This window comes from Osmerus mordax, chromosome 11 (genome assembly GCF_038355195.1).
Source record: "Osmerus mordax isolate fOsmMor3 chromosome 11, fOsmMor3.pri, whole genome shotgun sequence".
Classification (NCBI taxonomy): domain Eukaryota; kingdom Metazoa; phylum Chordata; class Actinopteri; order Osmeriformes; family Osmeridae; genus Osmerus; species Osmerus mordax.
In genome coordinates, this window is record NC_090060.1 from 9444130 (window position 1) to 9457774 (window position 13645).

General features: G+C 41.2%; 2 protein-coding genes across 2 annotated transcripts in view; both read left to right on the forward strand.

The window, feature by feature from the left end:
* The window catches only part of elna (elastin a), a 46167-nt gene extending 43887 nt beyond the window's left edge, over nucleotides 1-2280 (forward strand). Inside the window, exons 63-64 of the mRNA XM_067246668.1 lie at nucleotides 214-279; nucleotides 598-2280. Coding sequence (XP_067102769.1) covers nucleotides 214-279; nucleotides 598-644 — 113 coding nt within the window. The 3' untranslated portion in view covers nucleotides 645-2280. The remainder of the gene's footprint in view (nucleotides 1-213; nucleotides 280-597) is intronic.
* A 641-nt stretch (nucleotides 2281-2921) lies between these two features.
* The window catches only part of limk1a (LIM domain kinase 1a), a 38718-nt gene continuing 27994 nt past the window's right edge, over nucleotides 2922-13645 (forward strand). The window contains exons 1-2 of the mRNA XM_067246292.1: nucleotides 2922-2979; nucleotides 4680-4779. Of these exons, the coding sequence (XP_067102393.1) occupies nucleotides 2922-2979; nucleotides 4680-4779 (158 nt within the window). The remainder of the gene's footprint in view (nucleotides 2980-4679; nucleotides 4780-13645) is intronic.

The window sequence follows — 13645 nt, forward strand, 5'->3', positions numbered from 1 at the left end:
GCACCTTAAATATCTGAGCAAAGTCCATCATCCACCCGAATCCCAAATATTAATGGATACTTGTACTCAGCACATGTGGCTATAATGACTTTGCCAAAATGCTCTTGACTAATGAGTGCACTTGAAACATTAACATACAAATGATGTGGAAACACCTCCCAAGACACAAACATGTAACAGTACTGCTAACATTTTTCTCCACATTTGTTTCAGCCAAAGCTGCCAAATATGGACCACTCCAAAGCTTTCTAGGAGGTGCTGGAGGAGGAGGCTATAGAGGTAGGAATCTATTGTGAGCCCTCTGTGACATGCTTGCGTGTAAAAAGGGCTATACAAATAAATTTGATTTGATTTGACTCTTGGTAGCAAGGTAGTTGCATTTTGTTCAAATGATTTCTCATCCCAAATGCTCCCAAACTATGCCCTATGAAGTCAATGAGTTTGCAGTTTAGGTAACACGTGTTTTGAGCTTAAATATATGTTTTTGAAAAGGTTAGTTTTCAGCATCCAGTCGGTAAAAGTCATACCGACTGAATGCTGCCAAATTACAATTTGTGAGTTGTAACAATCCTCCCCTAATGTATATGCACCTTACAGGAGGAGTTCCTGGATGCCAAGGCAAATACTGTGGGAGGAGGAAGTAGAACACCTCTCGTGATGCAAAGTGACCTCAAGCAGCATTGGTGCTACTGCAGGATCTAGAATGTACATTTTAAATGCAAAACTCCCCCATTGGTATGGAAAGATATTTTGTACTTATTTGACATAAGCATTTTTTTTTAATACAAAACTACCAACCCAGACTTTGTGCACACGTTGGGTGTGACCAGTATTATAGATTGTGCCTTTATCATTATAATGGTTGTTCATCGGCTGTTATAATGTCTGTCATGCTCCCCATTCAGTAGTACTCTACAGTCCTCCTATATTTACCACTGTGTATGTGGGGTTATAGGACAAAGTGTATATGTGCATGTTGTGTGCTTGTATGTGGGTATGTGTGTGTGTTTCCATAGATATTGTGAGAATGTGAACAAATCCCTTCCTTTACTTGACTGTGCCAGCAGGCAGCGAGGTCCTCTGTATGCAGACAGTTGTCATTTTAAAACTCCCGCTCACTGCAGTCTCAGTGGACTCACTGCCGCCAGTGTAGTGTCTACTGTACATACGGCATGTTCCACTGTTAAGGATTCATGATACTAATAAGTCAAAGGGTTGAGCTCCCAGAAGCATGTAAAAGTATTGATAAACTTCGGCCACTTTCAGGACTGCCTCTGGATCCATATTATGACTGCTGCTATTTCTAGCCCTGGGTAGATTTCAGCAGGGAGAGTGGGTAGTTTTCATGCTGCCCATCTGTTACCAGTAACTTTGCCAATTTTCATTTTAAGTGCCACGGTTAAGTATTCCTCAGCACCTTACCTCCATGTTTCCAAACTTGTAGAGTATGAAGAGCATTATAGCTTTGAACATGGTAAGCTGATGACAATCCAAATGTGTTCGATAACACATTCATCATGTAGGTTCTAGCTGTGTAATGATCCATATAGTGTTGGTCTTTACTCCATTTCTTTTGTGTTTTTAGGTCAAAGTATGTCACAGTAAAAACAAATAAAAAATAACTAAGATGTTGTTTGTACATTATGTATGTATGAAGTGCCAATGTATTTTTGGCTACAGTATGTTAGTCAGATTATATCTTTAGTCATTGTAGTTTCCCATACTGTAATTTGTCTCATTAAAATTTGAAAGGTATTTGTACCATTCAATACTTACAAAGTTATCATCACGACTTCTCTAAAATATGACAAAAACAGTCATGATGATTTTTTACATGCTTTCCATATGCATTTATTCATTCTTGAGAACTGTAATACTGTATAACAGCTTTTTGTGTGAGTTTGTGTGTATATTCTACATGATGTAGGGGTGAGCTTCAATGGGATTGAATTCGTTTATATTGAAGAAAGCCCACTGACCAAAAATATATCTGCTTTGTTACAAAATTCTCCCACGTCTTTCCTGTATGTGTACTGTATTTTGTAATTGGACTCTCACTCGCTTTGGTTCTTATAATCGGTGCTGTTGATGAACTGCCTGTGAGCCGTACTGATTGTGTCCTTTGTGCCGTGGGACATTATTCATCTTATTTAAACAAAAAGGAGGAATTGTGGGGGTTTGCACTTTTTATTTCCACGACGCACATGTGACAAATTTCCGGAAATCCTGGCAATTATTTGCTTTATTGAATAACAAAATAAAATGTTTAAGGAAAATATACTTCATTGTCTCACATGTTCAATTGTTTTATGGACAATCTTTGCTAGTTAAAAGCATATGTTTGTCAACAGTTGTTCCCCTTGATTGGTTTATATAGCCATTGACATTAGGGCATTATAATAATAATAATAATAATAATAATAGTATAATAAAATAGTAATAAAACTATAGTTTGATAGTTATTAATTGTTCCATTCGTTTTGGAACTGAAGGTATGCCAATTCATATTCTCATAGTTAATATACTAAATATATCTGACCAACATTGTCATTGTAATTGACTGCTCATGTACCTAGTAGTGGTGAATTTAAGACATACAAATAGTTAAGCATAAGTTAAACTGATTATAGAATGGGTGCATTGCGCATCCTCTGAACTCTGCGTATGCTGCGCAGACGAATTTTCATGCATTTTCCAGGGATTGTTGTCGTTTGGCCAACCTATAAATTCCATTCCCTAGCATCTTGAATGGTTCATTGGCCCATCCTCTGCAAATGAATCGCCGCATATCCTCTAAGGCAGTATCAAGCTGTGAGCGAGGATAAACGTAACCAACTCTCACGACTGCTGGGCTGTGGTCGGAGTCTGAGACCGGTTATCTGTTCATCAGAGCTCTCACGGAGCTCCGGGTCGGAAAGTGAATGAGGTTGATGCTGCTCTGTTGTACCTGGAAGGACGAACGCATGGGAGAGGAGGAAGGTGAGTTCAAGTTTTATCTATCCACGCAGTTGTACAAAAATAAATAGCATCGGTTGTCTTCTGGCATGTGTCAGGGCGGGATGCTTAGTAAGCGCATCTCAATACTTGATGCTCCAGCTAATAACCTATTATTTTTCTCATTCCTCGTACATGTAGCCTAATAATTGAGAGTCAGAAGAGGCAATGTCATACTATCTTCCGAATGTTCCCTTTAACCTTGTTGTACAGCAAAACCCAAACTGGTTTTCTGTCGGAGATAGCATTCAGACTGACAACACTGCATAATAACACGAAAGAGGCTGCTGCTCTAATAAATCTCAAATGAACGATATCAAACAAACCCTTACCCAATTCATTGTACTGTATTGATATGTCGTAACAACAGCGTTTGTGAATTTATAACAATAAATCCAAAGTTTAAAAGAGAAACACTTGCTAAAGGCAGTCAGTCGTCATTCACAGTCGTCACTCTGGCCAGCAGGTTTCCAGTGAAAAGTAAGGTAGGCCTTATGAGTTCGTTTAAGTAGCATTTAGTTCGAATAGCTGATTTCTTTATAATATAAAATGTAACTTGTCTAAAATACCTTTTGGTTATTTTTAGGTTCAGGTTTATGTTTTTGTTTTCCCATTAAAAAAAACTCAACAACTGTATTTTGTATTTTCTGAAAATCACAAAGTCTATGACTAGACTGATACAAGCCCAAACGTTGACTGTCAGCCTTTGTCAGAACTGAGTGAACATGATAGATAACTCTTAACTCCTGACTGCTGACTGTGTGTGTCAGGGTGTGATGGATCTCAATCTGGCACTAGTGAGGGATCACTGGTCACCAGGGAGCCCAGAACTGTCAGAGAGAGGCACCAATAATGGTGGACAAAGACATTAGGGCAGACTGGATATGTTGGTCTGGAAAATCAATAAAACTACTCCAGCAAGACTGTCTCTTTGAACCATTAGGCAAATGAGCCAGTGCTAGTTGGTGAGAGCCAGAATGGCAATTCCAGTTGGATGTTTAATTCTCATTTGAGAATATTTTAAGTACACTGCAGCAGTTATTTCTTTTAGAACTTTTCCATTTAGATTTTAAATACAATTGTCCAAATGAATATTTGCACTTCATATAGCAGAGCACAATGTTCAGTGATCGGGCTAAGCCATGTCTTCCTTGATTTGCATCATTTTGTTTTAATTTGACAAAGTACATAGGCCTACTGTACTAACCACCAACCACTATTAAAAGATGCAAAGGGTGCACAACACTACACTTCAAGCACTGAAAACTACCACATTACTCAAAGTGTCCCATAGTCCCCTTATCCATGATGGGCCAATGTTGATTACCAAACATAGGCCTAACTGAAGAATTGGTCATTTCAGGAAAACTATTTTTAGATGTCGGATACTTTGTTGATTGACACTAGTTGACTCACTTTTCTCCCTAGCCAGCTTTAGTTTTATACACTGCAAAAAAAAATCTTATTGGAGTAAAAAACCTTAGATCATGTATTTAGGAGTGATATAGTTCCAATGGCAAGAACCTATGTCATCAGTACTGATCAATTATTTAGTGAAGGGGTTAAAATACATTGAAATGAAACCAAAACAAAACGTTTCTTCTATACTTGTGTAATTAGTTGATGGCCTCTTCCATAAATGTACCATATTAATCTGTGTTTGTGTGTGCGTGTTTGTCCTTCAGCTAGCGGAAGCTTGCCCGTGTGCGCAGGATGCAGACTGAGGATCTATGACAAGCAGTACCTCCAGGCCCTCAACACTGACTGGCACACAGTCTGCTTCAAGTGAGTGTAGCAGTAACCCTTAAGTGGTCAATTCTTATAACTGGGTTACAGTCTTCCATTTTTATGTATTTGTCACTGCATACCTACTCAACTGGTGTTGTGTCAACCATAGGCTCATAATTCAGTGAAAACCTCACCCTTACCCAACACATACCCATTCTGCTTACTTTACCCTCATCGGTTAACCTTGAGTTCCAGTCTAACATGATATCTGCCCTTGAGCTAGCTAGGAATGCTCACTGACCTAGTCAGTTCATTTAACACGGACTGAACAAGTGGCTTTTCAGATGTCCAACAAAGCTCTGAGTGAGCCCAGCACCTTGTACAATACTGTGCCTTTAGTAGACAGTGCAGTGCCTGACTAAATCAATGTGTGCTTAGGAGTAGTCTTTGAACATGGTAAGTGCACGTGTGCAGTTTTCTTTTTCAATCAATTTGTCACCTACCCCTTTAATGTCTGGGATAGCTTAAAGGAAACCAATCTCCCTATTTTTCTTCAACTAAATTTCAGGGGAAAAGGGAAATAACTCGCTTACAGCATAAAAAAGAGTTCACTTTGTTTTTGTGTTTGTGGTCATGACCCAAGTTAATTTTTTGGGTGAGAAGCTCTCCTGTCATTTGTTATTTATTTCTCAATATCCCATCAAGCCTTGTGTTTGCTCAGCTGTTTTTTGGTCACTGTGATGGAAAGACTGGTGCCAAACCTACATGACTCATCTTGGCATGCAAGTGAGCTCAGTGTCTTTAGTGTCTGTTGAGTTTACTGTGCAGTATACGCCATTATAATTCTTTGAGTGGACAAATTAGGTAGGAAAATCCTTCAATGTTCAAAAACGTCAGTAACGCAGTCTTGCGGTTTGCGCAAATGATCCCCACTTTCATTGAATTAGAGAGGTGCATGCTGAGGGTAAAAGTGGAAGAGAGAAGAGAACATGGGGAGAGAAAGATGTGTAAATCAATTAGGACCAGCTCTGTAAAGCATCCCTTACATACAGTACCACTCTCTTCAACCACTAGTTCATTCAATAATACAGTGCTAGTTCGGTTTCTACTTCATACATATAGACACAAACGCACACACAAACCACAATTTCAACCCTGAAACCTCATACCAGTCTCAGTGACCCCCTGGAAGTTCTCTCATAACACACACTTTTGGCTTGTAGTCAAACTCTCTGTTTCCAATTCAGCCGATTAGTTATATTCCTGCATGGGAGAAGAATTCTAGATTGACTCACAGGAGTCTGCTGAATGCCTTTTTGTTTGAGTCTGGACCCATTTTCAATGTGAGAAGACAACACACAGCCTCAAGGTTGACATCATACTCAGTAAATGGTTCAACAACCCAACGTTAGCAATTAGCACACCACAAGCGTGATATGGACTGTGTCATCGGTTGCAGTCTGCTCACCATCATTGTTCGGTGTAGAAATTACCAACAAACAGGAAGATAAGTGCTGCTGAGCCTCACTCTTTTAGAAATCTGTCATTTTTTACTTGACTGTCCTAACTCAGATGGTTCATGGCTAATTCATCCACTGGTCTCAATCCTTTCTCAGTTTGCCTCCTGTTACTGTATGCTCCCCTGACAATTGCTGTTACTCATTGCCAGCAGTTTATGAATGGTAGGAGTTTTAGTGCTGAGTAAAGAGTTTAAGACAAGTTTAGTCTCCTGAATTGTAGTTTGGGACAGTGAGTTGCACCCAAAGTGACCTTATTAGGGTGTGTGTGTGTGTGTGTGTGTGTGTGTGTGTGCGCGCGTTTGTGTATTGTATAAACAACTGACACATTGATTTAGTTTACCATCTCAAATCTCCCAGAGTGCTCTCTGTCAATGTCGTGGCAGAAGATGAATAAACACATTGTGGCGAGAGATGTTTGAAGTAAATTACATTGTGCACTGTTGTGCACTGTACATGACAGGATGCTTGTGAATTTGCTCATCCTGATAGTGTTTATCATTGTTTGGTTTGGTAGCGGTAAATTAAACCAGCTATGTTAAATGACCAATTTAATAGCCAATGGTTATTATCCCTCCAGCAGAGATTACATTTTAGTCGACCGATACATTTACCTAACAACTGGTCCCACCAAAAAACCCTGCCCTTGTGAGTAAAAGCAGCACATACTGTGGAGACATTACAGTGTCAACCTCTGCCAAGTGATCTAGATTTGATGGAACGACAATGAAGGTGAGGAAGATGTTTGCGCTTTTGATTGCAAAACCGTTGTTAATACTGATGAGCCAATTAAGAGGACACGGAGAATGTATTAACTGACACAGCTTTTTTGTCTTTTAACCTCCCAAAAAACCCATGGGAGCTCCTGTGTATTAATAGGATTTTGTTGTTGTTGTTGTTCTTATGTAATAGCCCCTCCCTCTTTCTTCACACTTTCTCCCTGTTCCTCCCCGCTCTCCCCCTCTCTCTTTCACACTTTAACACGTCTCTCTCTCACCCTTCGTCCCTCCCTCCCTCTGCAGGCTGTCTAACCTGGTTTTCCAAACACAGGCAAAAGATGAAATCAGTTATTCTTACTCAGAGTAAATCTCATTGAGATGAATTATTACTCTGTCAGTAGCCATTTCATGCATCTGTTATTACATCTCTTTGAAAATGAAATATTTTTCTGAAATCTCAAGTGATAATGTAGCCATTTTGGTTTTCCATGACGTGGGCTCTGTGTTGGCCAGCTCGTGGTTGTCCTCGTGGGGGACATCCTTCTGGGTCCTTTGTGTGCAGGGGAAGTTGCTTCACAGGCCTCAGTGCTTGAATTGCATTAGAGACTTTCAGTGCTGGACTTTAGAAACGGGGGGATTTGAGAAGGACATGTGGGTCACTAGGGAGAGTTGAGGAGGCATTGGGGTTTTTTTCCGCTGTGTGTTTGTGCGCGTGTGTGTGGCATTTGATCCACCGCTAATGCTATGCGTACAATATGGGAAGCAAGAGTCTTTATCTCTGAGTGTGTGAGTGTCTTGGTGTGAGAGTGTACAGATGGGCCAATGAAACAGCCACATCTGGCCACTCTTCGATATGAACCAAGGACTCTGTTGGGCGCCCAGAGGGGGGTAGTGTGCTATGTATTAAATTCTGTGCGGGTGTTTAATGTGTGCGTGTGTGTGCCTTTTGCGTGTTTGCGCTCTGGTTTGACTGTTGGCAGAGTATATTCAAGCAAGCATATTCTATTGCATGTGGGTGTGTGTCTTGAAGGGGAAGAAGTTGTTACTCTTTCACATGACCAAGTGCTGGATGTCATCCACCTGAGCCCTGTGAAACTGGGACTGCAGGGTTTCACTTCACCCTCCTTCTGTCCCCGCATACCGTCAACCACTAATACTGTATGCACAGACTGAATGTCAAACAGATACCAAGGCAATTATTATCGCCAATACCAAATGGCTATAGCTTGCCCAGATTGAATTCATGAATCCTTCTGTTACAAAATGTCCTGTCTGGAAAATGGAAGTAATAGTTTTCTGACCCAGTTCCAGATTCCTTGGGGAGGGGGATTTGCATGGAAATTGTGGGTGGTGGGGTGGGGGGATGAGGGTGGTGTGGGGTAAAGGGGTGTTAAAACAGCTTTCTCTCCAGCTGGTGACTTCTACGGAAAATTGGCAAAAAATTGCCCACGTCCCCTAGTCCCTACTACCAATGCAGTAAAAAGGGGCTTAACATTGAAAGAGCAAAAGGCTCTTCAGTCGCTATTTTATATTCCTCACTTGGAACTAATCACTTATTGCAGGGATAGCAGTTAAAGCAGTCAAAATGAAAAGGTAGAACAATGGGGTAGAGAGAGAAGCACAGAGTTAATTGTAGAAAATTGTCATTCCCAGGGGTGAAAGTATATGTCCTGTTTTCAAAGAATGGCAGCAATAGAGGCTTCATGGGAAAATACTCTGACGGGCTCCTATTGGTCGGTTGCCCTTCGGACTCTGACAGTGTGAGGCTGGACCCTGTCAACCCTGCACTCAAGCAAGCACCATGGGAAGTTGACTAAGTACTCCCTGAACCCAGCTAGGAGGTGCATTTAGAAAGTTATTTTTGCTTTATTTGTTTTTTGCTTAACGGATAAAAAGCTATTAAGGCAATTTATTTATAACCACACTCACGAACATCAATGATAGAGTTTAGTTTACGCACTCTGCACTCGGCCAGTTGGACAAGGGCTGATGGAATTAAATTATGCTGGAAGGGTTCTTCTCAAATTGCTGTTTTTATATGCTTCTTAGATATGCTCCTCAGTACTCCTAATTAGGGGTGTAACGATAGACTCAGCTCACGATACAATACGTATCACGATACTGGGTGTACGATATGTATCACAATATTTAGATTTCTGTTTAAAATAAGTTCAAAAGATTTCTGTGAATGCAATGAATGCACGCATGATGCAGGGGCAGAGTCGGTCGCACGCTGGTAGCTCAACCAATAGGATCAAACGGATGTCATATTGTAAAAATATTGCCATAACTCTACGATACATATTGTAAAAAAATTGTATTGCGATATATTGTTCCAAGATATATTGTTCCACCCCTAATCTACAAATTATCAGGTTGTTCATTGTGACCAAAAGAACACAGAAAAGAACACACATGATGGCAGGACAGACTCTTTGCATATTAGAAGAGGGGGTACACATTATATCAGGTGAAAAAACGTCCTGATATAATGTGTATCCCCTCTCTAACTCATATGGTAGACAGCAAAAGTTACAGAGGGGATACACATTATATCATGCAGTTTTTTCACCTGATATAATGTGTATCCCCTCTGTAACTCATATGGTAGACAGCAAAAGTTACAGAGGGGATACACATTATATCAGGTGAAAAAACTGCATGATATAATGTTTATCCCCTCTGTAACTTTTGCTTGAAAAGAGCAGACATCTCCACATAGTAGTCAGTTCTTCTATAGGCAGCAGTTAGGCCTAAATTGTCGATGCTTTTAACAAGCATCATTTTACTTGTTGATTTTGGTGCCCAACCCCTGTGCTTCAGGTCTGCAGGTTTTTCTTGCTGCAGTACAGTGCAGATGCAGGTCTTCTGTCTTACGTCGTTAACTGGCTCTGGTCCTGTAAACACCTTGGCCCACTCGCTCTCCAGCCCCTAAGGGCTAACAAATGGACAGCATGTTCTAGTCTCAGCAATTTGGTAATTCTGCAAGTCATTAAAAGTATTCACTGTTGCTATAGTGTGCATGTTTCACATGGATCATACTCACACTTGGATCACAGGATGTGAGTCATGCATTAAGTTAAATTGTTAAACGTGTACTGGCTGAAGATGGGAGAGATTTTGCAACAGAATAGATACACACTGTAGAATCTTAGGACAGAAAGAAAGACATGTGTTTCTCAAGGTCAAGCACCAAAAGCTCAGTCTCCGACTGCCCTCGTCGATAAGAGATTCTTTTGACACATTCCTCTCTGCCTCTGCTGTGGCTACACCCTGACTCATATCTGCAGCTAGGATGTCTCCTATGAAAAAAACACTGCATTATGAATAAGATGCTACTTCGATAGGGGAACATAGGCTTTCTTTACTAAGAGGTAAGACTTAAAGCTACAACAAAAATTACAAAGGCGCGTATAGCATTCTGTTACTGTACAATTACCTAGATAAACGCTTAGTTCACACAAGGCTGTATGGCTTTTGAAGAAGTTTGTGGATAGAGAAAATGATTTTTCTTGTGAAAGAGGATTGTGTGCAGTTTGACAGCCACAATGAGTCAGCACATATGCAGTCAAGAAGAAAAAACACAGCTTAGTAAAACTGGCAGCATGCCAAGAGAAGGAGTGCAGGTGTTCCTGTAGAAAAGAGGGTTCAAGATACCCCTCTATGTCATCGACTGTGCCACAGTGCTAATGTTGTACGTAGTATGGTACAGTAACAATCTCATGCTATCGGTTAACAGTGGTACACATCCCTAGACAGCAGGACTAATCATGGCTTGAGAAGTAATTGTACAGGGTTCGGATTTTCAGTCACCTGGGGTGTCGTGACAGAGATGCGAAAGTGTTGACTTCCTCTATGAGAGTAGGGGGATTTCAAGTGTTTCAGATGGGAACTGAGAATCCAGAGCAACAGCAAAACTGCGTTGGGTGATCCGTAATCAGGAAACCAACTGGGAGAGGTATACAGGAGATCAGCTCAGTTACCATCCTCAGGACTATTCCAGTGCTCCGAAGATACAAATACGCTTTCATTCAAATCTGGTTTGAACTTTGAGAAAAAAAAAAAGGCTCCTTCAAAAAGATCTTGAATCTTCAAAAGTAGACATTTTTCTTCCTTATTTTCCTTCTTTTAATGTTTTGAAGAAAATGCTGCCTCGGCCTAACCCCTCGTCTGATGTGCTGAGGAGACACAGATTAAATCCTCGCAAAGGAGAATATCAGAGTCCTCGAATAAGGTTGGTAAACTGATACGGAAACAATGAAAGTAGGTTGAAAGGATCGAATCAGGAAATTAGCTCTTCCGTTTGCTAGCGGAGTTGATGCATCAGTGAAGTGGGCAGTATCATGTAGTATAGGAAATGTGTAGAACAGGTTACAGATATGGAGGTTCCCTGATTCTGCTGCAGCATGATGGTATATGCTGGTAAAGCGAGGGGGACTGAGGGCAGGAGGGAGGAATGAGGAGAAGGAAAGGGCAGGGCTGTGATGTTATGGGGTCGCGACCGCTCCCAAAGGAAGCTGAGAGCGAGGGCAAAGGACCGGAAACCAGTGGAAAGCAAATGAAAAAAACAAGAGGCCCCCAAATGCAGCTGCAGCGAAAAGAGAAACAGACAGAAAGAGGATGGGGGGAGGGCGGACAGACGCATTCAGGGTTGTGTCACTGGTGGTGGTGGTGGTGTGTGGAGGTTTAGCTGCTCTTTACTCCTCTAGCTCTGTACCGTGGTGCCACTAACATGAGTTTGCTTCCTGGGTGTCACAATAAGGCCCTCTCTCTCATGGGAGACATGTCGCGAAGGGACCAACGCTACAGGAACCGCATCAGGGGAAAGAAGTAAGTTTGCTTCTTGATTATGAGCCATGAGCTTGGATGCTTGTAGTCTATCATACTCAAAAGAAATATCCACCCTGTTGCTTGCCGTTTCCAACATTGTAATTGAATAATGGTGGTACTATTATAGGAGTTCTTTAGTGTCTGAACTTTACTGTTGTGTTGTTGCTTTTACACACTGTGGAACTGAAAGGAACTGTGTGCTACCATGTAGAAAGCTGCTCATGTTCTCTTAACTACTGTGGTTTCCTGAGAGTGACAGTTAATGAGTTAGACTGGGTGTGAGGCCAGTCCCAGTTTTACTTCCTTCATTTAGTTCATCATTCGGTCGAGTTATAAAAGGCTGTAACTTCCAGTATATATACTTTATGTTAGCAGGTTATGTTTTGGCCGTGTCTTTTGGCCGTGTCTTTTGGCCGCGTAGTTCCCAGCATAGGTGTTTACCGTTATGCACTGTGTTTGCCTTCTTGTCTGTTTAGTCTGGTTCAGGAGAAAGGTGCACACACTCGTACACACTTGTCACAAAGCTCCTCCTCAGTTTGGCTGTCTCTCTAGTTTCTGACAGGCGACTTTGATCCTAACTGGACTTATCCCCCCCCCCCTCTATTTGACAGCAACTTCCAGCTTGAGAAACATACTGCACTGACATTTGCAGCTTCCGTTTGTATTCTGTCAGTGTGTATGAGAGATACCAAGCTAACATTTCCTGTCCAATTTGCATTGCCCAGCAAGGGGGTCTGAAAAGAATCTTCAGAGCATGTACACCTTGATTGGAGGTAATAGCAGTGTGAGCTGTATTGTTGTTTTGTCTTTTGCAGTAAATAGGGCACTAGTTATGGAGTATTAGAGATTCCCTACACCCCACAGCAGGATTTAGTTTAGTTTTTTTGTGCAACCATTTTGGTGCTTGTGGTAAACACATTCCCCTCTGTGTTCAGTCTAAGCTTGCTCTCTTTGTTACATGTTTATGCCTTGTGTGTCAGTAGATAGGCATGTTGCTTAATGCCAGGCAACCAATCTTGGAGAAATTGTTCTTCGAAAGTTGCCCCTCTTAAAAAGAAAGCTGTAAATTGTGTTTTCCATAGTTTTATAGATCCCAATGGTGAACCGTGCAGCTTATTTGGTATGTTCAGGACACTGAATTGTCATTCAAAGTGTAAGCTTACAGCTTATGTCATACTTGCGTGTACAGTCGTGTCCACAAGTTTTGGCAATGACAAATGTGTTTTGAAGAGTTTGCTGGTTCAGTATTTGAGGAAAATGATTTCACATGCAGAATACTGGAATACAATAAGGCACATTTCATTTTTTTTAAAGCTTTTTGGGGGCGAACATTTTCAATATATGCAAATAGTCCCCTCTTTTACAGCAGTCAATCTGCTCTTAAAATCCAATCAGAATGATAGAGTGATTTCACCTGGCTAGAACTAGTTCACACTTTCCCCTGTGCTAATGATATGACTTACTGAAATTATGTTAGCAGTCATTTTATGCCAAGGCCCAGCAAGCTTTGCAAACACAAAATGTATCTCGCTCCCAATACTTTTGGCCATGACTGTACTATACAGATGTGGGAATCAGTTGGTGTTGCAGTATACCAATACTTTATAAAAACGTTATGCAGACTAGCCAGCCATGGACAGAAGTTCACATGCTGTGTGATTCAATCTGATGAAGCAACAGCTTTTCCTGTGCTTGGTCTCAGGTATGTTTGTTCCCATCAAAGCAGATTACCCTTAATATCCAGCTGCTACTGTAGTTGACAATGAAAAGCAGAACCGGGTAGCGTAGCTATGTGGGCTTGTGATTGGCAGGTGGCTGGCGGCCTGATCAGCCAGGGAACTTAACATCCCTGTATTG